The sequence below is a fragment of the Telmatherina bonti genome, assembly GCF_933228915.1.
Source record: "Telmatherina bonti genome assembly, chromosome: 1".
NCBI lineage: Eukaryota > Metazoa > Chordata > Actinopteri > Atheriniformes > Telmatherinidae > Telmatherina > Telmatherina bonti.
The window spans coordinates 35,937,623-35,963,460 of record NC_136619.1 but is presented as its reverse complement, the minus strand read 5'-3'; the positions used below and the strand labels follow the sequence as shown (position 1 = coordinate 35,963,460).

The following is a 25,838-nucleotide window of genomic DNA, read 5'->3' as shown; positions in this document are numbered from 1 at the left end:
ACTTTATTATATTGCCAAAGCTGTACATATTCTATAAATACTTTTATTTTTCTCAAATACTGGAATAGTTACATCTGACATCTCATTACTTTCTTCCTTCTGTTAACAGCAGCCAGCAAGTACAATAACAGACGAGTTGCAATATTCCAGTTTAAAAAAAAAACAAAAAAAACAAAAAGGAGGGGAGAAAAAAAAGTTGTTTTATTTAATTAAACAGGAAATTCCCAGATCTGGTTTGGAGATGCTTCAGATGGAGCGTTTATGTTTAATGAAACATCTTAATATCCTCCAAATAATCCTTTAAATTACCAAAAATAACAAGCATGTCAGGAAAATACCAGAAAAAAGAAAAACAAAGCCTCTTCCAGTGATATAACTGTACCAATATATTGCTGATCTGAAGAAACTGGTCACCACATGACCACACTTATACATACACACACACACACACTCTCACTGTGGAAGTTAATGGGCCAGCAACAAGACTGGTTTCACCGTCATGAAACACACACACACACACACATTAAGACTGGACGATCTGATGACTACAGCCGTTGGCTTCAACGCATCTGATGAGGTCGATCACAGGACAGAAATGTGCTGCTGTGTTTGCCGGTTTAGTTTTCTGTAACAACTCTGTCAGTCGCATAAAAGCCGCTGTTCTGCTTCTAATGTGAGGATGAAAAGCTTTATCTGAGGACAAGTTCAGCAAGATTTTCTGGAATTTTTTACAGTCAAAATAATTACAGAAGGAACATTTGTTCACGGTCCCGTGTATTTGAAATGATTTATGAGAAGGCAGTGTTGATGGTGTTTATGTTGCATTTCTCTACTAATACGTCTCTTTTTATTCTAACTCATTAAGAATAATCCAAGTAGCTGATTTACAACTGAATATTTTAAGATCCTGTCAACATCAGCAGTTCCAACAACAATGTACGTATATTAAAAACATTTCCACTAGAAGATAAAGATCTAGAAGACTCTTCAATATGGAAAATTTATCCATTTAAGTATCAACTCAGGCTAACAGATGTTCTCCCAACTTAATCTCACCATGAAAAACTATAAAGTTGACCACGCACACAGTTTTAAAGTGCAGCAAAGCAAACATACAGCTGACATCGTCCCACAGAGCTTTAAAGTCGACACATGCGTCTACAATCAGTCACGTTTCATGCCGCCTCTAGAAGCTGCTTTCAGATGGAAAATGTGCAGTAAAACCTCTCCTGGCCTTTTTTAATCTGTAACAAGTTGACAACGTTTACTGCTCTGAAAGAAGTGCTTGTGACTTCAATGCAAACACTAAAGTTTCCCCTCAGAGACCCCCCTTTAGCAGCTGTTTTCTGCCCCGTGATTGACCAGAGATAACCTCAGCAGACACTCTGAACGGTTGTGTCACACTGAAGTCCGACTGTTCGATCATTATGCACTATAGAAAGGAAAAAATCTCTTACATTCTTCACCCCGTGAAAGCCAGTTTTCTTAGGAAAACCTGGCTCCAGCAATGGCTAACTACTTCTGAAGTATTGCACATCTAATAAATCAACATTTTGTAGCTTTTTTTTTTTTCCCCCCAGAAATGTACAGTCAATATGTATATATTAAATAAATACTATATATAGAAATATATATAATATTTATTTGTCATCTTCTTAGTAACATGCAGTTAATAACAGCAGACCACAGACGAGAAACTTTACAGTAGAACTAGAACAGTAATTGAGCCTGGTGGGCCATTTTAGGGCAAGAGAACACATCAGAGAACACTCACAGTATTTTAGGGTTCATCCGCCATTTAAAAGCATTTACATGCGGTGCTCTGGTGCAGTATACAGTAGCTTTTTTTTTTCTTCTTCTTCTTTTTTTTCCTCAGTATGGACCATCCTGCACTATAAGAGGGTCTCTGGATGTTTCACCAGTTTAAACTTGGACAGACCGCAACTTTACAGTAACAACATATCACAGAATACCGTAACACACAGCTGCATGGAGACAGGCAGGAGGGGGGGGAGCTTCACTGTAGCCAATGTCAAGGCTGTGCACGGGACCTGCATGCACTCTGTGCCTCGGGGCAAGCCCTCACATTTTGTATCAGTAAAAACAGTTTAGTCTTGGCAGCGGGAACAATGGGAGACTTTCACACAGAGCAGAGGAGCTTGGAGGGAGTCGGGTCTCCCCAGAGGTTCAGGAGCAAGCGTTTAGTGAGCTGGGGAAGAACATCAGGACAACAGCGGTAAAGTGTTGGATGTATTTACACGACATCACAGACCAACATGTCTACACAACTGGGTCTAAAAAGGGTTTTAGGCTTATGTACAAGAGGAGGGAGACAGAGAGCAGGAATAGTGTGCTTAGATTTAAGTTGGGGATTGTCAAAAGTCTGGTTTAAGAGCCGAGCTGCCTTTTCATGTAGAGAGGCATGTCGAGGAGGAGGGGGGGAGAAAGCAGAGGTTGGAGACTAGCTAGGAAGGGGTCTTGGTGACAGCATCTTGGGTTTTCCTTCCGCCTCCTTCCCCTTCACTGCCGCCACGTACGAGAAAAGGCAGAGGACCGAGTAACAGATCTGATGCGCCTGCAGAGGAAAAAAAAAAACATGGGAGCAGCATGAAATGAAGCTGCCGTTTACTCTCTAGCATTTGGAAATGAAATGAGGAACAAAGTCAGACAGCACGCTCCCATCAGGCTAAATACAGTCGGTCATTAACTTCTTTAATAATACAGCTTGTATTAGTACTACTACATATTTACTATTAATCGTGCGAGTAACTCTGGATGTTGGGGTCTGTTTGCCTGGAGGATTAGCAGCTTAACTGGGTGAAATCAGGTGTTTTTGTTTGTTTTTTTTAGATTATTTGTGACTAATTCAAACCTTGGCACCATATCTTTATTAGTTTATCAGAAGGAACCAAGCAGGCAAATTTCTAAGAGTCAAGACACAGCTCAGTGTTGATGTGAAGGCAACTTCAAAACAACCGCAGAGCGCTGAACGTTGATGATGAGTATAGCAGAATGACTCTGCAGGTGACTTGCTTTACTGCTGGTGGAAATTTAAAGGATGAAAACAATAAATGTGAATAAAAAATTATTTTAGTTGCAGTTACTGCTGTACCGGATGTTGACCCAAAAGGTTTATATTGTATGTTTATAAGCTGGTCTCATGTTTACCTCGGCTCTCTTTAGCCCCATTCTGTCAGGATAAATTTTAACCACGGAACCACATGTAATAAATAAATTAAACCCCCCCCCCCCCCCCCCCCCCCCCCCCACATCTGTTTTTATCTGTGGCACATTTGCACGGGATAACCAAAGCCTGACAATGAACCAAAATTAACAGACATCCCCGATCATGATGTAGGCTAAGTAGGTGCTACAAAAGGACATGTTGCCCAGTAGGCTGCAAACAGAAGCATGTTCTTACTGCACATTTAAAAGCATGAACCATTTTAACACTCCATTGCAGCCTTTTCTTTTTGCCTCTGTACATGATGGACCAGTAGAGTCTTGCTGGTCAGGAATCCAGAAAGCTGTCAACACACTCCAATGCAGCCTCCATTCTTTGCCAAAACTGATATAAAATGCGTCCAGGAAACAAATCCCGCCAAATGATGAAACGGTTCGCTTGTGACCACATCACAGAAATGTCTATTTGCATTGGATTAGAATTATAACAGGACCTCAGAGTTCAGTAAAACATCGTAGGTAGATGCAGGGAATTATTGCTTCATAAATGACCAACATGTCGGAGTCACATGGGATTAACATCACAGTCAATAACTGCAATTATGACAAATTACATGTGGTTCCGATGTAAAATGAATCCCGTCAGATGAAAATCTTACATTTAAATTTATAAAACTTGTACATAAATTAATAGATCTTAAATAATTCATTTAAACACATTTTAGCTTGTTTGCGAACTACATAAAACCCCCTAAACTGTCTGTACAACAGAATCACTACGTTCCCATAACAACACTGATGATACTCTAACATGGATCACATCTAAGGTTTTTAAAAAGATCTTTTTAATACATAAATGGATTATTTTTTGCATGTGAAAAGGAATCTTTCTGTGTAGAGACAAACATAACTGGAATAGCGTCATACTGGTGAAAAACAAGGACCTAGAAATGACTTCATGTACGTTACTCATCACCCAACCCAATACGATCAATACCACAACAACATGAGCAACTTGGCGGCTGTCCATTACATTTCATCAACTGACCCCAGGCAGGGGACAAGAGGACTCACCATGGGGGTCTTGTACTTGTGGATCACCACTTCTTTAGTTTCAGGAACTATGCCGATGCAAGAGACAAAACAAAGAATTTAAAGGCAGCAGGAACTGTGATGAGTTCATGTTTGAGAGCTGTTTTTTCAGGGTGGGGTGGGGGGTTAAAAAGTTGGACTTTTTAAAAAGCAGTAAAATAAAAATGTGGGCCAAGAAGAATCCACCGTCGCAGTCAGGAGTGGAATTAACTTTACAGAGTGAGACTGGCGCATGGGTTACATTGCTTTTTTTTGGTCTAAATATATCAATTTATAAACAAGTGAACTGATCAGTTTGGATCTTTCAGATCATCTGAAGACGTCGCCGACCAGTGGGAGGGTTAGTTTTAATCTGGGAAAAGGCTGCTGGGGAGAAATTCATGGCCCACAAAACAGACAAATTAAACACAAAGGTTCTCATCTGCAAAGGTTGGAAGTTTTAAGAGACGGAGAAAAAGACAGAAAAAACAAACAAAGAAGAAAAGGGGAAGAAAAAAGAAAAACCTTCCCTCCCCAGTTCTTTCCACCCCAGTGAACTGACAGGCCGTTGCAGAGAAGCAGCTACCAGAAGCTAAAATCCTGTGACCCAGTGCCACGTCACTGCCCACAGGACAGACGGACTTTTCATTAGTAACTGTGAACCCACAGCAGGAATGAAGAGGCTGACTTCTGGACAGGTGAAGAGGGATTAGAAAGTTTAATCCCTCTACTCAACCCCCCACAAACCAGCTGTCCCACCTCAGATCTCTGCTATCTGAGATACAGAGGTGGACGGTCAGAGCATGATGACCACACCGTGACAGTATGGAGTGCAGAGTGATCACCGAAATGAAAAAGCAAGTGATGACTGAAGCAGGGGAAGGTTGTTGTAGGAAGTAAGGAGAAAAAACCGAGAAGAATGCAATCATGGAGGGAGGAAATAATCTGCACGCATTTAGTTTGAAGAAGAAAGGTGACAAAACTTTACCTGCTGGAGAATGAAGGTTTTCATAGTGGCAAAGATGAGGGCAACATTACAAAAGCAGCACAGAGGCACGGCAGTAACCCAGCCAGGCGCTCAGCTTCAACCTCTGACGATCGCTAACTGTACCGTTAACGCTGTGAATCCTCCTTTCTGACTCATACCTAGACATGTAAACCATGCTCTGATGATTCCAGCTACAGCTCACGTCTGTAAGCGCAGAGGAAGTCTGAGCTGCAACTAACCACACAGATTCACCCGTCAATAGAGAAATAAAACCGACTTCTCATTCTCAGAAATGGGAAACAGTAACTACGGTAACTACTCTTATCAGATTCACGTATCAATTATTCCTTCAGAAATATTATTTTAAACTTTTCTGATGAAAGAGAAAGCTTTATTTATCTTACAACGTAAAAAAGGGCTTATGTAACGCTTCTGAAGCTTAAAGACGGTGGGGTTCTGTGCACTTTTAATAACTTCTGCAGGATAAAGGTCAACACTAACACAAAGCTCATTTTTGTGCTGACTTCTACCTTCATATGCAGCTATAACTTTACAGTTTAAAGATGTAAAACTATCTGTATAAAGGGTTTGGTGCATTTGTTGCAAACTGGTCTGGTAATTATTTTCTGCAGCAACACCCTACGTATCAAGTTGAATGAAATTAGAAGAATTTATCATTCAACACAAGAATGCAGCTCACTGATGTGTTGAGAAGATTTTTTCTCCATCGGTTATGAAAACATCCCAGAGAACTTTGTTCAGCCTGCAGGTGAACCAGTTTGGTTTGACTTGTCTGATCTTTCAACCAAATTTATTTGCAACGAAATAACATGACATTAAATGGGCTATCTGTATGGGTTGCTGTGGCAACACCAACACTCTTCACCCTGATTATAAAATCCTGATTTTATCATCTGAGGAAGAACTGGAATCCAATTTAAAACCACAATTGGCTAGCTTGCAAAAATATGATATTTTTTCCTCAGACTTGTTGGGATACATTAAAAAAAAAAAAGACTGACGAATTAAGCAAGTCTAAACATTAACCATTAGTTTAGTCAATTTAGAAACTTTAGCAGAATTGTTTCTTAAGTTTAATACTTTAATCAAGCTGATGTCTGCTTCTGACCAAACTTTTCACTTCTAATTTCATCCTCTTGTTCCTTTCTTCTGAATGCAAAAACATGGGGGGGCAAAAGGCAGAGAGAGATTTCATCCCAACTACGAAGCCTTCGCCAACTATGTCCGTCCTCATCAGCAAAATTAAACAACTCCAACACTGCCATGTGACTGCAAACCACATCCCCTGAAGAATTCATCGCTCCTGTAATCACCAGCAGACATCAGAGTCTCGGTGTTCTTGGAGCAGAGAAAGTCTCCAATTTAGTGAAACTTTATAAGCTCTCGTCAATACATTTGCCACGAAGCTGAGTTACTGCCGTGCCGAGTACAGGCCTAGAATCAATAGATGGTGTAATTACCAAATTCCTCCAGGACAAAGACTCCCTTCACTGTATTGCACTTTTTAATGTGACTCAGCTCTATGAAAACCTAAAAACAAACAAAAACAAACAAAACAAGACAGAACATTATTAACTCAACAACACTGGATGAAGAGTAAACACTTCATATTTGAAAATTAACCATGTTAAACTTGTTTTATTCAGTATGAAAGGTAAAAAAAAAAAGAAAAAAAAGAAAGAAAACTGAAAAAGATAAAACAGCTAAACATGAAATGCAAGCTCTCAACAGCTACCAAAAGAAGAGAAAAGCACACTATGAGAAGTTTCCATGATCAAACGCATACATGGGCAATGAGGAGAGATGCAATTAGTCTGCTCAAAGCTCAACGCTAATTCAAAATGACTCGCTTCATCAATGAGATTTATTAGAAGTAGGAAATTTGTGCTTATAATTGACGGAGTAATAAGATAAAAAAATATATATATAAATAAAATTATAAAAAAAACATTTCTTTTTATGCTCAGAGGTGCAATATGGCCCATATGATGCATACATGGAAGTTCCATACAAAATGAAGACAAGGACACAAAATCAGGACTTGCCATACAGCTACGACAGTAAAAAGAAAAAAAGAGAGGAAAAGAAAAGAAAACCCAATAAGATGTAACTGCTAAGAAGCAAACACAGCAGAGGTTGTGTACCTTCCGCTCCTTGCAGGGGGAGAGAGCATGGGAGAGAAATGGTTTGGATTATTATCGGACAGAAGAGCACAAACACTCGACGACACTCCGAGAGGGCGCTATCCACAGGAGCCTCGTAGAGATTCAAGTCAAAAATCTAACGGAGAGCTTAAAAGCCAATAATGAAAACCATCATAAGAGGATTCAGCCCCAAAAAACTGGCAGATGGGAGAAAAACAAAAACAGAAAAGAGAGACAAAAAAAAAAATAGAGGACTAGAGGTTTGACAAGGGTGTTGAGAACTGGATTCACCTTTTGTTTTCCTGGACTTTTATACACCTCAGTCCCCCAGAGCCCTCCATGCCTCCTCCTCCAGCAACAAGGGCTGGCACCAACGCAACTTGCTCAACACAGCAGGACAGATAAACCGAGCCATCACTGATGGACAGAAAATCCCACTAAGATGCAGGAGGTCACCTCCACAGCCATGTCCCAGCAGAGCTGCCTGGCACACGTCCCGCTTCTACGAGGCTAGATTTAGTCATTTTCAGCTTTTAAACCTGCTTTTCTCAAACTGGGAGTCAGGACACCCATGGGGGGGGGGGGGGGGGGGGGGGGTCCCAAAATACTTTAAGGGATTAGCAAGATCAGTGTAAAAAATATATACATTTATCAAATAAATGTAATATTTATATTATGGCTAATATGTTGAAGCTGTGGATCTGACTAAGTTGTCATTCATGTCATATTTCATCTGAATCTGCCATCATCTCAGCAACATACCTGGTTTTGGGCCCATAGGCATGTAGGCACCTTGTCACCATGGAGAACTGAATATACCAAAATCCACTTTATCCTCCTGCGTAATTTTTATAATTTTCAAACTATAGGGACTACGGGGATCATGAAGGTATGATATATTTGGAAGTTGTGGCTTAAAAAAAGTGACAATCACTTTTTAAAACTGTATTAGTGCTTGTCAAAGCTCCTAATGAAAGAATAAAATGTTTGAGAAGTACAAAAAATATATATATATCAAAGCATCAAAGTTCCTAATTTGTGTTTAAGAGCATCTTCAGCTTCAACAGTACAGAAGTAGAAGGAGCGTGTATTTCTTTATGTGGTTAAACTGGTTATTTGAAAACTGTTTGGTGCAACAGTTTTTAAAGTGCATCTTAAACAATCGGCGACTCCTCAGACTGAACAATAAAGTCATTTTCAACACAGCTGACAAAAGGTTAATCTCTTTCATCTCTTCAGTTGATTTATTTTCTAGCTTTAAGGATGATGTAACAACCTATCTCAATATAACTTGCACAGTTGTGATCATATACCTCACTTTGACCGTGCTGCTGTCAGTTCATGCAGGTTGAACTTCCAATAACTTTACAAAAAGCCATAACAGAACCTCGCCAACATGTCACTGTTCCAGCACCAGCAGAGGTGTTAGAACCACATCAGAGGTTCCCAACTTATTTGAAGATTCCCATCATGCAGCGACAAAAGAGCCATGGATCTCCCCCCTACACACACACTGCTGCATACTGCCATGTCTTCATTAGCTAGCTTCTCATCACTAACTTAATTCTGGCTGAGTCCCATGCGGATCTTTGAGAAAACTTTAGGTTTCTCACATCCCGCCTTACTTTTTTTTTGTTTTGTTTTTCCAAGTAGGGCTGCATCTTCTGCACAGCAGCACTTTTTTAGACAAGTTTTATTAATACAATAGTACAGAAGAAAAAAATAAATAAATAAAAAATAAATAAAGTTACCAGGATAAACATGACCTTCTTCACTATAATACCTCACCAGCTCACTGACCTCACTAAACCACACAATACATGAAAACTGTTTGGATGCTCAAGGTCTGGCCTTCTAAGCAGCTTTCTGATTTGCGACAAAGGACATATGTTGTAGCAGACTTGAATTAACTGCAACAATGACTCTGGCTCTAAACAGTCATATCACAGATGTGACTGTTATCACCAATGTGTGGTCAGGGATCCAGGTTGGGAACCAGTGCTCTACCTCATCTGATTCTCCCTCCAGTTTATTCTGTAGAAGACCATGGGGCGGAAATTAAGCTTGTTTTCACCGCAGATTTGGTTGTAACTTTAAGTGTTAACCCGTTAATGCTGACATTTATCTACAAAATAAATACAATAAAAAATAAAGAAATAAAATAATAAATTATTAGCAACAAATGGATGCAAATAAAAATAATACTATAAAAAATAAATACACAAATAATGGTGATTAAATATAACTAATCAATTAGAAATAACATTTTTAAAGAAGCCAAACAGTTTATAATCAGTAATGAATGCTACACTGTGGGGCAGCTCTCCCTACAAATATAACTTTGTCCTGTTGAGATTTTAGAATAAAAGGTCGGACAATCACAGTAACAACAACCTCATGGGCTTCCCAGTCGCATTTTAAATTTGTATTATCACCACAATCCATCAAAAGGAGACAAACTGGTTTGAGATTAGTTCAAAAAACAGAATCAGTTGAAATGGGAGAATAGATGGGCTTTTATTTCACCACTTGTCATACTGACCTAGTTGGCTACAGTTTTTCTGAGCAACGGCTTAAATAATGAAGCAACAACAACAGATTTCTCCTTGTATTACAAATCTAATAATTAGTTTAAAAGTATTTGTGTCCCTGTGTCCACACACACACACACACACACACACACACACACACACACACACACACACACACACACACACACACACACACACACACACACACACACACACACACACACACACACACACACACACACACACCATTCACATTAATTAATTTAATTAATCAGAATTAATTCGAATAGCATCTTTACTGAAATCTAGATTTGTCTCTTTCTCTTGGAGGCAGAAAATCTAAATTGACGGGGGGGCGGACAAATCCCTGCGTGGGTACATCCCACAACAGGTGAGATTCCTAAACAATAGTCTCCTGTAATGTGGGTAAATTTAAACCAACCTGTGAAGGTATTAGGGCACATTTTGCAGCTGTTCAATGCTTTTTACCCTCTGGTCACACATAGAGATGCACTGATCAATTGACTCGAGCGGTTCTCAACAGAGATGAACTCAAGTATACTTTATTCTCTGCACATTAAGTCTCACAAAGCAGCACAAGAGAGGATTTATGTCTGGCTAAAAGAAAATATTTCCATTTTAAACCAAATAATCCTAAATCTAAGTATGTTCAGTTGCACACACTGCAAATAAAATAAAATAAGATCAAATTAAATAAGATCAAATAAAATCTTGGGTAAACCTGTGGCTGAACTTTAGTTTTATAATTGTTTTTGGTATTTATGAGATATGTTACCTGCAGCAGGGCCATGATCTTTTGGTCACTATTTAAGCATTGTTCAATCACAGCTTTGTACTCTAATATACTGAGAAATATGAATAAACCAACCATCAATGCCTGCACAGACAAGACGACAACACATGACAATGGTCAGGGGTCCAAACTTAAAATCACAAGTTGAGATTAAAGCCAATTATTAATGAAAAGTCTTTGCTTAAGGTCATCCGTCTTACCACAACACACACACACACACAGATTAACACCTTGTTTCCTCCCACACAATAAATGTACATGAGGTTTGAGCACCACGGATGTCAAAGGAAACTTGTGTAGCAGGATGTGTTAATATTGTTTTGGGAAAGACGTGCAAAAAAAACAAAAAAACAAAACAAAACACAAAGTCAAATAAAAAACAAAAAAACAAACAGCAAATCCAAAAAAGCAAACGCACAAACTGGGATTCTTCCTCTAAGGGAAAACACTCAAGTGTGAGTGACTGCCAATTAATTCTGTTAAAATGGTTAAAAATCATATTTTCACCTTGATATCAATAACAATAGAGGAAGATATCATGAGATGAATGGAAATGAAGCAGAGTCAAACGTGAGAGACGAGCAGAGAGACGGACAGATGGATGGAATGAAATCTGAACCGTCATGAACGATTTTCTTCTCATGCTCGTATGCGAGATGAGAAACAGCTTCTCTGCTGCGTTACTGGCCTCTTACCTGACTGTGCATGAATTTGAGGTTAATTCCTTCCAGTGTGACCTGAAGCAGTCCACCTTCACCTGTCTTCATGTCCTGGACGGGGAACTCGCCGCCCAGCTCGGGACCTGGGGGAGGAAAGCAGGACCAGGAATGTTCCAGTTCTCTGCGCTGTGGATTTTTATTTACTTTGATACATTATATAACCTTCTGAATGTACTAAAGGCAGGAGTGTCCTTCTCCAGTCCCAAAGGGCCACAACCCTGCAGGTTTCAGATGCTTCCCTTATCCAAAACGCCAGATTCAAATGAAATGGTTTGACTCAACAGCTTGTTGTCCAGTTCTTCCCAAGCATGTTAAACCATCAATCTGATTCAGGTGCTGCAGCAGGAAACATGCAAGACGGTTCCCAAGGACCAATAATGGACACCCCAGTCTAAAGGAAACGGCTACATTAAACAAATTCTCCCTGCATGCTGATGTTTGTTTCTACCTGGTTTGATACTTTGCTGTCTTGCTGCAGCTCTCTCCATGCTGTCCTTCACGCAGTAGTAGAGCTCACGACACTGGAAAGAGAAACTTCTGTTATTCAGTAATATTAATAAAGTTGGGGTTCAGTTGGAAATACAACACAGAAGTCATCCATAGAAAAGGACAGAGCGGATTCCACTTCCTAAGGAAGCTGAGATCATTCAGCGTCTGCATGAAGGTGTTGCAGAAAGCGTAGTCAGCTTTGCTGAGGGCAGCAGAGACTGTCCCAGCAAAGTGATCTAAAAGATCTGTACTGGGGCTAACTCAGTGCTGAACATAATGAACACTTCTTCAGATCGTCTTTACAACAAAATAAGGAAACAACAAAGTGTGTGCAGTCAGAGACGCCGCAAAACAGAAAGCTACAGGAGGACATTCCTGCCATCACCTTCCAGAGGAGGACATTGTCAATCAATTCTTATTTATACTAAAAGAAAAAAAAAAAAAACTGGAAAAAAGCTAAATAAATTAATAAGTTTAATACAATTAAGAAACCCCATTACAAATAGTAGATAAATTACATTTTTAATGTGATTTTATTGATAAAGGTTAAAAACACAAGGTGCTTTTTCTAACCTTTTTCGTGTAGAACTTGTTGAGCTGCGTCTCCTGGCCATTGCGTCTCCAGAGACACAACACCTTGGTCTTGGGGCAGTAAGTCATGTTGATGAGCTTCTCGTACCACCAGCGCTCATAAACGGTACCAATGTTGCTCCGCAGTACTATACAATCATCACAAACCTGAAACAATGATGAATAAAATTTCCCATTTGTAAAATAAAACAGGACAACGTGCTCTCTGCATGATTGCATCCAAAAACGCTCCTTTACGAAGTGTATGCAGAATTGAGGCTTCACATACTTCCATGAAGAAGATGTCTCCTGTTGTGTCCGTGCCGGCATGAACAACAAACGTTTGTTTCTTGATGTGGCGGCTTCCGCTGGGCCTGATAGACAGCTCACGGCCGTTCTGCACACAGTATGAATCATTACAAAAAAAACTGACACTGGATAAAATAACTGAATCCAAAAGGACGAATATTCACCATGTGAGCCAGTTTGTCCAGGATCTCGTTGATCTCTTGGCTGTATGTAAGACCAATGTGGGATTTGCCCATCAAGCGCCTCACTTTCTTCCTAATGTCATTTTTGCTGACCTAATTAAACATCCAGATGAGACATTTAAAGTTTATATAACTGAGAGGGTTAAAATAAATGACAAATATCTATGATTAAGCTGATTAACAGGCTTCCGTACTTTCATCATTAGCATGTACGCTATCATGTTGTGAAGCAGCGTGGCCAAAAGTCTGTCCTCATCGTCCTCCAGGCGCTTGCGGTCATGCTCTCCCAGTGACAAATATCTTAAAGAGAAAAAAAAACAAGAGCTTAGTAATAATAAGCTTTTGTGTAGAAACATATTTTATATATGAATATTTGGAGACTAAAAGAATACACAACAGCAGCTCATATAAAGATGCTGCTAATATGAAACCTTTCAATCATCTCCTGAGGTCCCTGGTCCATCCCCATGCCCTCACGCTCCAACATCACAGCATCTAAGAAGGCATCCTCCCAGAACTGCATCTGGTCCCACAGAGTTGAGCGTTCCTTACCTGGAGACACAAAAACCCAACATGAAACTCCAAAAAGGCAAAAAAAAAAAAAAAAAAAAAAAAAAAAAAAACGTTCTTTCAGCCGTTTCACAGCTGGTCCATTAAAACACAGCCAACACCATGTAGTCAAAAGCACACCTTCCATCTTCCAAGTCAACATCTTCCAATTCATTTCTATATACACTTGTAACATTTTTGTTGTCGTTTCTGGAATCACATGATAATGTTGACATTTATATAAAAGTGCCCTATAAAAATAAAACCTAGCAAATACAAATATGCTCATCATGGGTGGATGATGGCTGATAAATAAAGCACAGAAACAACAAGAAAAACAAAGAAGTTCATTTCCACCATCCTGTCCTTATATTCAAATTATAATTTATATTTCAATCAATGTTGAATCGGCAAAGATCCCAAATGGGTTGAAAAACAAACTAAAATAAATAAAAATCACACTTAAGACTGAACAAAGAGCTAGCTGAGCTGAACAGTGGATGCACTTCAGACACACACAGATGGGTAAAAAGGGCAAAGGCAAGAGGTCAGCCCTACTTAGAGAAAAGGTTTCCATGGCAGCATCCTCTAGTTGATCCCAAACGGAGCTCTTATCCCGCCCTGGAAGAATTTCCCATGAGGTGCAGCAGGAGAGAAGAAAAGCAGCAAGAGCAGGAGGGGTTAGGCGAAGAAGTGAGGAGGTTTATTGGCAAAAAACAAGAGCAGATGCAAAATCAGACAGACACTACGGCAACAAAACATGGGCAAAAAAGACAGCGCGCTCATTTAGTCTCTACAGCCTGAAACCTGCAATGGGCGTTAGTGATGTGCCGTACCACTTAATGTATTACCGCTTCAATTCTACATAAAATTCGAGCCAGTTTTTGCTGGTTAGGGTTGGCGAATCGATCCAATATTAATACCTAAAAATGTAAGATTGGAAAAAGCAGCCTACCCAAGCAGGGGAAAAAAGGTTTACATTTTAATAGAATGATTTATAACTCAAACTGAATCATTATTTCATTTTCAATTTACATAATAATTAATAACTAGAAAAGCACTCTAAGAGCGCAAACCTCCAGCAAGACCTTTAAAAAATTCCTGGATCTGAATCATCACCATAATGAAATCAGTTCTTCCTTTTCCCATTTCCAACAACTCCTGTAAATTTCATGAAAATCCATCCATAACTTTGAGTTATCTTGAACACAAACAGATCAAACATAACCTCCTAATTAACATAATAATTACCATATTAAAATACTCAGTCAAAATAGATGAGAATGGCTTATAATATTACCTAACTATTTGATCTATGGAATAAATTACAGCCAATTTTTTTTTAATAGTCCCACAATGGCTGTTTTATTCCCTGTATGTAATATTTTAATGACACGACTCTTCAACCATTCTGACCAACTAAATCTAGGCCTGTTGAATTTATATAAGATGATCTCAGGGACGATCACTCCGAGAAGAACTCATACAGCTTTTTATCGTAGTATCTACTTCTTTCACTACTCATTTCATAGCCATATTTATTACTGTGCATCTGAACAACACAGGATGCCTCAGGTTTAAATATGAGGGCAACTCTTGCCGTTTGACCATCAACACAAAAACCTAAACCTCCTCTTTAAATTGGCTCATCATAACCTCATTATATTCTGTATTATAATCGATCCTCGGATGTTTTAAGAAGTTTGAGTTGCTACAACATGCTTATGTCTTCTCACACACGTCATACAGCACACTGTTCAGTGTGACACATTGACTGTGCTGCGGAAGTGAGTCAGTGTCCCGCCGCTGTGCCGCAATTTGCCTTATTTCACATATGACTAATACGGGCAGAAGAAAAAGTAGTCCCAACCATCTGAGAATACTTTTGAGAAAAACCTGAAAGTACACTTTACTTTCTACTGTACACCAGTTAGTGATAAGCTACATCTTTACCACAAATGACCAAAACATTAATATTTTAGCATGACAATCGACAGTTTAAGTAGCTGTTCTTAGAGGTATGAATACTCCAGTGTTGATTTGCACATCACTAATGGACATACAGTAAATATATAGCAGACAAATTTGGTGGTATTGTGTATTATATATTAAATACTGTACTGTGGCTTTCAACATACTGTAAATATGCAGTCTCAATTGTGCATTTTTTCTATTCAGTAAAAATGACTAAACTTTCACCTAAACTAATTTCAGTAGGACATTAATACAACTTCAATCACATGACACTGCGAATCAGAGAATAACTTTAACCTTTGAAAAGCTTGATCAAAAGTAGCATTACATCACTTCATCACATGTCTGACTTCACTATTCCCTCCAAAATATCAAACTTGTTCCACACTTCCGGATAGTTATTGCCGTTTTGCGCAAATTAAAAAAAAATAAAAGCGTACATTTTAGCAAAACATTTGTGGAAAAACCCTGGATATTCTGTCATTAAATAAGACTTTATCTGGCAAACTACCTAGTTAGTGTTAGTAAAGCAAAGCAGAACAATTTAATGTCACAGAAAAAGGAAAAGCTACAAGAGAACAGCAAGGAAAGGCTTTCTTGAAGCATCAGCTTCCATGTCAACCGACTGGAAAAAGCCAAAGAGGGAAAAGCACCTACCCAGCAGGCCCTCACAAAGATAGATCCTCATACTGATGTCCTCCAGGGGCTGCGTGGGCGGCCCCTTCATCATGGCAGACACGTGATCTTTAGCACCTGGTTTCAGTTTGTGGGTCTTTCCCTATGAAATCAGAAAAATGTTTTAGTTTCCAGCGATGCTATAATGAGCACAAATATTAAATGCAAATGTTGTAAGAACCACATTTTTTTGTTAAGGTTCCCCCACCCTAACCAAAAGGAGGTTGTGTTTCATAGTTTTTGTGTTCTGTCTGCTGAGGGAAGCGGCTGGGGTTATTTATGGTCAACCATCTTGTCACTCAGGTGTAAATTGGAGAAGCTTAACAGTTTTTCTGCTGTGAAATAAAATGCTTTTGTTTTTTGTTTAAGAGAAATGTTGTTTAATGGAAAATTAAAGAAACAGACTGTGAAAAAACAATTGTCATTTTTCATTTAAACATGAGAGGAAGAGTGATCATTAACCCAATCAAGTTCGCGTAGGAACAATGTCAATCAACCAGTATGGTCAACCTTATGGCCCTTTCCCATTAGTATCAGCTTCTCTCAACTTAACTCGCCTCGGCTCAGTCTGTAGGGTTTTCCACTCGGCTTTTGTACCCGTTTACCGATACTTTTCTTGTTACTCCTCAGCCCAGGTTCTAAGCGAGCTGAGTTAGGTTGTGTGCGACGTCGCCAGACTGCATGCCACTATTGGTCAGGGGCACGACCAATCGGAGGTCAGGGAGTGGCATCACTGGAAGAGCGACTCCAACTCTCAAGTTGTTTACATTACCTGACAAGCAATGGTGCAACAAAAGTCGGTTCCGGTCCAACACTGAGATGGAGAAATTTCTTAGCTTGGTTGTTGAGGAAAGGATTCAGAGGGAACCAGATTGAGAGACACAAAATGAAAAAAATCTATCAAGAGCTTTCCGACTCAATGGCTACGGATAGAAAAGGAGTTTTCAGCAGTGTCGAGAGAAGCTGAAAAAGCTCAAAAGTGACTATCGGCAGGTCAAGTACTACAATGGTTGGAGTGGATCAAAAAGACAAGACTGGAAGTGGTTCCAACAAATGGATACAGCTTATGGTCAGCGACCGACGAGCTGCAGACCGAGTAGCAGATTACCTCTAGGTCCAGTGTTGTTATAGAGCTAGTCGTGCACAATGCTGACGTCACAGTGATTTCACACAAACCATTTTAGACCTGGTACTAAATTGTAATGGAAAAGAAACAGGACCAAGCTGAGACGAGTCGAGGCGAGTTAAGTTGAGACAAGCTGATACGAATGGAAAAGAGACATTAGTGAGATTTGGTTGTGACAGTTATTTTTCATAAATGATCATTTTTGTCCCATTTCCTAACAGTATCATCCAGCAGTTTCCCACACTGAAGGTGTTTTCAGAGTTTAAAAATGTAATATTGCTTATTTTAATCCAACACTGTAAACTCTGAGTTACTGGTGGATGTAAAACTGCTGAACGTTTATTCTTGACAAAAAGAAAAAAATAATTTTCCAGGACTTCAAATTGTCACTCTCACTTATTAACTACTAGAATATTAAGGTGTAGTTTCACACTCCTCTAGGATGCATGGGAAACTATTTCAGGGTCCTTTTATGCATCTTTTTTAATCAAGTAAGAATTTCAAAATTCAAATGAAACTTTTTAATATTACATCCTTTTTTTTTTTTTTTTTTTTTTTTACTTGAATTAAAATGAGCTATAATCTCTAATCTACATAGTGGACATAAGCAAGTCTTACACTTACAAACACAGAGCTGGTGGCTGGATTGGTTTCTATCTCGCTGTCGGACAGAGTTCCTCTGGACTGATTTAAATGAAGAGCTGTTCTCCCTCCAAGGCCATCTCCTGCTGTGCTGCTTAGATCGCTATCAGCTCCAAGAGTCTCTCCAGAACTGTTGCTTATCTGCAATTTTTTTTTAAAAAAAATCAGTGTATAAAAAACAAAAAGGAGGAGAAACTTTACATACAGTGCATCTTTTCTATTTAAATCTAAGTACTACTGTATACAGAACTCAAATGATATTTGTGAAAAGCTTTGTTTCATTGAACTATTCCAGTCTTAGATTTGCTGTATCAGGACAACATGCAACAGGTAAACCAACAAAATACAACTTTGAGTTTCTCATTATAAACTTCAAAAAGCAAGGAAAATCTGTGATTTGTATATCTTATGTTCTAGCAATAAGCTAACAATGCAAAGTGTTTCCAGAATATTAAACACAATTGTTTTAAAAAGGTTTTAAAAAGATCAGAAAAATATCCGAGTTGGTCGTGCCCTACCACTGTGCTAGCCTCGGAGTCCTGGCTGGTGCTTCTTGTCAGGATCGGTGGCTCTGAGCTGTTTACAGACTCCGTGTCACTCTTCTGTTAATCCAAGGAGAAAACAGAAAACAGTGAGACTCTTTGTAGTGGTGGAAAACAAGATATGTTCATCTCTTAGCAGTTTAATAACCTCAGTATGATAGCAACAAACTGTTAAAGCCACAAAGTTAGCATGCAAAAAGATTAAGCTAAACAAGCTGAAGAGGAGCATGTGATCTGCATCTTTGTGTTCTTGGGGACATTTAAGTATCTAATACAGAGTTTAAATGTATTTAACTACTTAAGAACAATAATACAAACCTGAGATCCAGATGCAACACTGAGGCCACTATCAGCACTGATCTGGGACTTTTTCTCCTCTGCATCGGTCACCTGTGGGCGTTGCTGCTTTGCTCCATCAGACCCTGTAAAGTACATACTGATATCAGCCTGTTTTCATGATTATGACCACAGTAGTACCCTCTTACCTTAGTGAGAGCTGCTTCAAAGTCAGCACTGCACAGAAACCCTGACGCTACATCCATTTGAGGTGCCGAAGCATTTAATTAAAGAATCCATGATGACTGTGCAGAGCAAAACAAGCTACATAACACTAAGCTAAATGCTCGCAATAGTGCTCCTCACTCCAAGTACAAGGAGACTCTAATGCATGTAATCTAGACAGGTAAGACAGCTTTTATTATCACAACTTTTTTTTCCAAGTCGTGTCAAAAGCTACAGAAGAAACAAAGAGGCAAGCAGAGAGTGCATTAACACTGGGAAAAACATTACAGATGAAAACAAAATTGCAAGAGCGCAACATTACTTCTCAGTCAGTGCTGCAAATATGGTCCAAGTTACAGCAAAAACGACAAACAGACACAGGCAGTTAGGCATGCAGACAAACTGATGGACGGTAAAGGAGACATTTTCTTTTTCAAGTGAGAGCTGTTATTTATCACCTCCGTAGGTGGAGATATGGTGACACGTACATCCTGACACTTGTGTTTTTGTTTTTCTTACACTCTTTGTGACATTTAACTTTTAGCAAACCATTTCGTAAAGCATTAACCGCAGAATGTTGGCAGTAAACAAACCAATTACTGCAGACCACGAAGAACTGGGAGAAATAGTTTAAAAAAAAAAAAAAAAAAAAAAGAGCAGGTATTCATCCTGCCATGTGGCCATGCTCATCCTGATGCATGGCCACAGGGGAAAAACTTTTTTAAAGAAAAGGGAAGGTGGGGTTTGAATGAGTTGAAATCAGTAAAAATAACACAAAATGTCCATATTTTTAAATGTAAAAAAAAACAAACCCTACAATGATCCATGGAGTCTTTGCAAAAAGTCCACGCCAGTAAATGGGAAAACGTACCAAAAGCTGTTATTTTAGGCCTCAAAGAAGGAAAAAAAAAACCACTAAATCAATGCTGGTATTTCTCAGAACCCTATCTGTATGAAATTCAGAGCAGTTTTTATTTAGACCAGACTAAAACTCAACTACTGCGATGCATACAGAGTAAACCCAGTGTCACATGTAGTTCATGAGTCTCAGCTTGTGGGGAAAAAACGACACCCTTCAGCTGAAATTAACCTAATTCTGTCATTTAGGAAAAGTAAAAATAATTCATTCTACACATATTCTTAATTCTTGACCCTTAAGGCTTTTTAGGTGAGTTATCCATTCTGAATCTGAGCACTATTTATTTCTCATATTCAAACACCAGTGAGGTTGAAAGGGTAGAGATAAGGGGGTGAAAAAAAGAGCCTGCGACACCCCATTCTTTTTTCTTTTTTCTTTTTCTTTGGGTGTGTGAAAAGTCTCTTACTCTGTTGTTTTTCCATAGCTTTTTGCTTATCCTGGTGCCTGCTCCACAATTCTACCCAAGATGCATTGCAAGCAAGGAGAGAAAGACAGAGAGAGAGTCAGAGAGCTGGTTGAAAAGGCATGTATGGTGGGTGAGCATTCAAACCAAAACTAAAATAAAATAAGCATTGAATTTCTGACATTATTAAAAACAAGGTGTTTTGTAATGTTTGCATGTAGCTGTCACCTGACCTTGACAAAAATGAAAAAAACTCTTCTGATCATCTCCACTCAGAAGCTACTAAGGTAACATTACAACACACCCAGAAGCTCCCAGCACAGAGTCCTGGGGAGCCACACAGTGACGTCAGAATGAGCTTCAGCTCCGAGCACGGGCCACCTGATTTCATTGACTGCATTTGTCTGGCTCTCCAGGGCAAAGGTGGGAGAGAAAGAGAGAAGGTTGATTTGGAAAAGAGCATGGGATGGGGGTTGAGAGGCCGATTAGCCAGCGAATGAAATGGAGCAGTTGCAGAAGCCGGGATGCAAGTCTCACAGCATTCTGTAGAATTGAAGGTGCAACTTCTAACAGGTAGAGAAGGGGTGCAAGTAGGAGAGGTGTCAGGGTGGTTGGACTGAAAGTCCCCTGTATACAGACCCAGAATCATTTTTGGAAAATGAAGAAATAAAGATGGGATGATTTTTTCTTTAAGTCAGTTTGACCAATAGAAGGAAGAAAAAACTTCTGGGACATTATACATTTGCTGGGACTGTTTACTGGGGAGTGATGCTTCCACCCTCCATGCTGAGAGAGCAAAGGGAGCTGCTATTTTCTACAGCACGCCTTGCAGAAACCTGCAGTAAAGGCACAGACCAACACCGATTTGTCTGTCGATGCGCATACCTCTGGTTTCCCCTTGACCGCTACTGCAGATTTACACGTTGGAAGAACAAAACAAGGACATGCATTCCAGATACTAAGAGGCCGACAACAGAACCTCAGAAAGGAGGCAAACAGTTGCACAGATGTTTGAGGAAAGGGAGACAAACACACGCAGTTCAGGCTGGGGGACAGGGATATATTCCAGACACTTTTCCAAGTCTACTTTATTCATCTTTCACCAAGAAAAATTTGAATATTTATCTTTTTTTTTTCCCCAAATCTGACTTTTGAAGATCATTTCTAAACACCATTTAAGCATATTAGTTTTTTAAAAGCCATTTTCATCTTTTGTTAGCAGTGTGTTCAGTCAAAGTGTGTGGAATACAGCAGCACCTGTAAGAATCTGTCTGCAACAAGTGAAGGGGTCTTTTTTTAAAGACGGCTGGAAGAGGGGTGGGAGTATAAGGTTGATGAGCTTGGGTCAGGGAAGGAGGGGGTTACAGTGCACATGCAACCGGGCTGGAGTGGTGTACACACCAATCGAGGCAATAAAGTTCTCCTCGTTCAGACTCCGGGTATCAAAATGGCGGGCTCCCTTGCCCGTTGGGTGGTGTGGCAGCTGCAGGTGGGGAATATTCAGGAGGCCCTGAGGTCTGGCGGTCTCCATACGACCAGAAGGACTCTCTTTACTCCCCGGGCTGCCAGCACTGTCTGTGGGGCTTCGTTTGCGTTTTTCTGGGTCTACCGAGTCGCCAAAATTAGGGGCCAAAGACAGAGTTCACCACAATTAAAGAAAAGTAAAGTATGAGGAGATTTAAAATGACAAGAGGATTAAAAGTATTTGAAACAAGCAAATTACAGTTTTGGTTAATGTTTCAATCAAAGAGTCAAAGTCTAATATGCGCCATGAAGCTTAATATAAAGACAATGCAAAGACAGGGACAAGTGTTAGTAGCACGGGCACACTGCTTTTATGCTCCTCAGCACAAACACATAATCTGAAATGATCCTCAATGTTTCTATCAATTCCACTACCAAAATTAAATGAATCAATTTCTGGACTGAACTACAGGACATACCTTTGGTTTGATAATGTGTGCGAGCTATTTCCAGTAAGCTGAAGACACTGGCCATTCCTCCGAGGCCTGCATTAGTGTAAGAATGCTCCAGGCTGGAAACCGTGCACTTCACGATATCCAGCATGCCCTTGTAAACCTTTCTGCTCACCTCCTAAAGAGACAAAGCACAGTAGCAAGTGTTACAATGGTGTCAACCTGACAAAAATGAACACAAGCAACATTAAAGGTTCAGTGATCTCGTTTCTCATCATAGTTTGCTCTTAGGTCCCGGTCTTGATGCAAGTGAGTTCAATTTATTACAATGGAGAGTGCTCTTCTATGTAGTAACTACATGTCAAACTAGTGGTTGGTTAGGTGTTTATCCAACTTCCTGGCACAAAGTCGAGTCTCTTTCCACTGTGGAAGTAACCAGATTTTAAAAGGGGAACAAAATAAAAAGCAGAGCAGAGCAAAAGCAGAAACTGAAGATTCTGATGATAATAAAAAAGAGTTTGAGGTGAACACAGAGGTGTGTGCACAATTAAAACATGAAAAGTAGTACAAAAAAACGACATTTAGAAATAGGGCTGTTACTATAAACCCAATATTACTATTGTATACATGGCCTGTAAGTGAAGAAATGCAGAAATTCACTCAAAATTCTGCTCCTCACATTAAAATCCCTCAACAACCTGTCCCCATCCGACGTGACTACTTTCCTTCTCATCCACCATCCCAGCCTCCACTCCTCTGAATCCAGCCTTATGTCCATTCCCCTCGTGACCACGTACAAAAACTTTAGGTTACTATGGTAACCACGGTTCTCTGAAAACTGAGTGAGGTATCTCACTATGGGACGCGCTCTCTGGTGTGACCAATCACGTGCCTGGCATGTTGGCACCCAACCCCCTTTATAAGTGCCTGCAGACACGTGCCTGACATTCTAAAGCATATTTCTTCCACGTGCCCATTCAAGAAGGGCGGTGCGGTGAGATACCTCACTCAGTTTTCAGAGAACTGGGGTAACCATAGTAACCTAACATCTCTTTAAAACCTCGCTTCCTATAGTGAGATACAGAGTGAGGTTTGAAAGACAACTGGGGAGACCATAATTTTTCAATTACCATTCACATCCTCAAGAACTCTCTCTCTAAAGTTAAATAATTTGTTTCAGACTTTAACAGGCTTCTTCAGTAACATTTTATGTAATTATTTTTTATATTGCGCTTTGTTTTCTTGTTTTGAAAGCTTGTAAAGTATCTGTGTTTTGAAAAGCACATATAGAATGTATTATCATCAAATAAGGTTAATTGGTTTTAGAACTATACGCCTAAAATACGTCCATAATAATGCTACTTTTTTACCCCTCAGATGGTTGAAGAAAGAAATTCTGAATAATTTAAGAAAATTGGTACAAAAATATATTTAAACACCTCGGTTCTACCTGCAAAAGTAAAACAGATATGATACATATATCAGGCAGAACTTCTGGTACAGATCAAACATTTTAATGTTTATTTTGTAGTCAATATTAGGTTCTTCGTCTAGTAAAAACAAGCATCTCACCACGTCACGTATGATCTCCTGTCTGGCATCTTCTTCTGACTGAACGGCTCTGTTCAGCTTACTCAGCACGAAGACGCGAAGCTGCTCGTTCTCCAACAGGCGGCGTACTTTTTTCATGTTTAGCCAGCCCACCCCCTGTCCATCCAGAACACTCTGCACCACTTCCTTCAAGAACTGCTGGTTCTCACTAGACCAAAGAAAAAAAAAAAAAGTGTCTTATTCCGATTCATATTCATATTAATTACAGAATCCTTGATATGAACCTTCATATTGACCTTTACATGAAAAAAAACACTTGAAATGTTCTTCATGTGTTCTAGTCTTTGTGTTCTCAGAGAAAAAGTTTTGCACTGTTTAAAAAAAAAAAAAAAAAAATCCCCACCTTGTGTTGTTTACTCGCCCCTGAGGTGAAGGTGATTCTCTCTTCACTGTTGGACTGTGTTTGATTACTGAAGACTTCTGGTCCACAAGGGCTCGAGGTGCGCGTGCTCCTGGAACAACAAACAAACAATGAAGCTTCTGTACACAAAAGGTGCCACATAACCAGAATGTATAAACAAACCTGCAAACTACAAGCTCACTAGACACAAGAGCACGCAGCGGAGGTGGACTGGAGCCATAAAACACAAAATAAAACCTGCTCACCAGGAACTGCAAACAGCACAGGAAACAGTTCTCAAAGTACTATTTTTGTGAGCTACAACATCAACTAGGACGGAGAGTCTCTTTGGGGAGAGGACAGACAGGTTTGAAATTCACTGAAGGTTATCTGCTGCTGAACAGACAAATTACTGGAGCAGCTACGATCTATTATTACAACAAGAGACGTGAAGGACAAATCAAACAGGGATGTGGTGCGAACACACACACACACACACACACTCAAGAGTCCGAACGGTGCTCTTTGTAGTGGCATCACACAATAGCAGTAAGAAAAAAGTGAAGGTCAGAATGAGGACGGTGTGTACAGCACTACGTCAGTGACATCATGCATGGCAAAAACAATGAAGTGAGTGGAGGAATGGGGTTTGTATTAGTATACTGGTACGATGCAGTGGGATGCTTGCCACCCGTGACTAAACCAGTTATGGGGGTTGGCTCAATCATTAAATCGGTACATTAAGATATAATCAATAAATGCCACTCTATACTTATTCCTACTCACTGTGGCTTATTCCAAGCCAATACATTTGAGCTCAATTCAGTGCAGTTTTTTTTTTTTTTATGTCCCTATGAATCAAGTCTTAAGTATTTTTATACATTTTTTTTTTTTTTTTTAAGAACAGCTCACCTCTATAGGGGTTTTGGGCCTAAAAACAAGAAACAATTTGTTTATCTGGTATTTGATTATCAAGTTTTAATATACCGGAAAATAATTTGAAAAGATGTTGATGATTCATCCTACATTCAGAGACGTGGGCAAACTCTCTCTGATGTAATAACTTCTCATGTGTAGCATTTTTTATGTCAATCCTCATGGCGATTATGTAAACCACAAATTTTCAGGTATGCAAGTTAACTCATTCTGACCCGATGCATCATTTATTCATTCATTCATTTATTTATTACCTATACCACTTAGTCCAATGAAGGGTCACGGGGAAGCTGGAGCCTATCCCAGCATTGATCAGGTGAAGGGCAGGCTACACCCTCGACAGGTCACCAGTCCATTGCAGGGCACCCGATACAACACGTGCATGCAACATAGAAAGCTCCGCCCTATGTCCTGCCTGCAGGCTGCGTCTGATTGGTCAACTGCTAGGGGTACTTATACTGAGCAGTGAAGGCTTTCTTCTCGTGAATGTGCACAACCTGGAGAAGATGACCAATCACTGAGTCCGTCCCCCAGGAAGTCACTAAATTTTCGAAGTAGAAAAAACTCTCTAAAATATATAGTCACCGTCACCATTGAAACCGAAGTAAGCGAGCGCTGGAAAACTCAAACATGCATTTAGGTGATAAAAAGCAGCCCCGCTTATATGTCTGATGAGTATTCAA

The 25,838-nt window shown here is 39.6% G+C and overlaps 1 protein-coding gene across 5 annotated transcripts in view; it reads right to left on the bottom strand.

Annotated features, from left to right (window-relative positions):
* Positions 1-25: 25 nt before the first annotated feature.
* madd (MAP-kinase activating death domain) overlaps positions 26-25,838 on the bottom strand; it is a 51,337-nt gene continuing 25,524 nt past the window's right edge. For 2 of the 5 annotated variants that reach the window (XM_079239308.1, XM_079239309.1), the window contains exons 17-35: positions 24,223-24,331; positions 23,841-24,027; positions 22,296-22,446; positions 21,754-21,957; positions 18,848-18,951; positions 18,506-18,589; positions 17,970-18,128; positions 16,202-16,322; positions 14,129-14,191; positions 13,453-13,573; positions 13,216-13,321; positions 13,004-13,114; positions 12,820-12,927; positions 12,534-12,698; positions 11,920-11,992; positions 11,448-11,554; positions 6,724-6,793; positions 4,258-4,304; positions 26-2,575 (exon numbers count right to left, since the gene is read on the bottom strand). In XM_079239308.1, coding sequence (XP_079095434.1) covers positions 2,462-2,575; positions 4,258-4,304; positions 6,724-6,793; positions 11,448-11,554; positions 11,920-11,992; positions 12,534-12,698; positions 12,820-12,927; positions 13,004-13,114; positions 13,216-13,321; positions 13,453-13,573; positions 14,129-14,191; positions 16,202-16,322; positions 17,970-18,128; positions 18,506-18,589; positions 18,848-18,951; positions 21,754-21,957; positions 22,296-22,446; positions 23,841-24,027; positions 24,223-24,331 — 2,204 coding nt within the window. In that variant the 3' untranslated portion in view covers positions 26-2,461. The remainder of the gene's footprint in view (positions 2,576-4,257; positions 4,305-6,723; positions 6,794-11,447; positions 11,555-11,919; positions 11,993-12,533; positions 12,699-12,819; positions 12,928-13,003; positions 13,115-13,215; positions 13,322-13,452; positions 13,574-14,128; positions 14,192-16,201; positions 16,323-17,969; positions 18,129-18,505; positions 18,590-18,847; positions 18,952-21,753; positions 21,958-22,295; positions 22,447-23,840; positions 24,028-24,222; positions 24,332-25,838) is intronic. The other 3 variants (XM_079239310.1, XM_079239312.1, XM_079239311.1) reach the window with 3 other exon arrangements.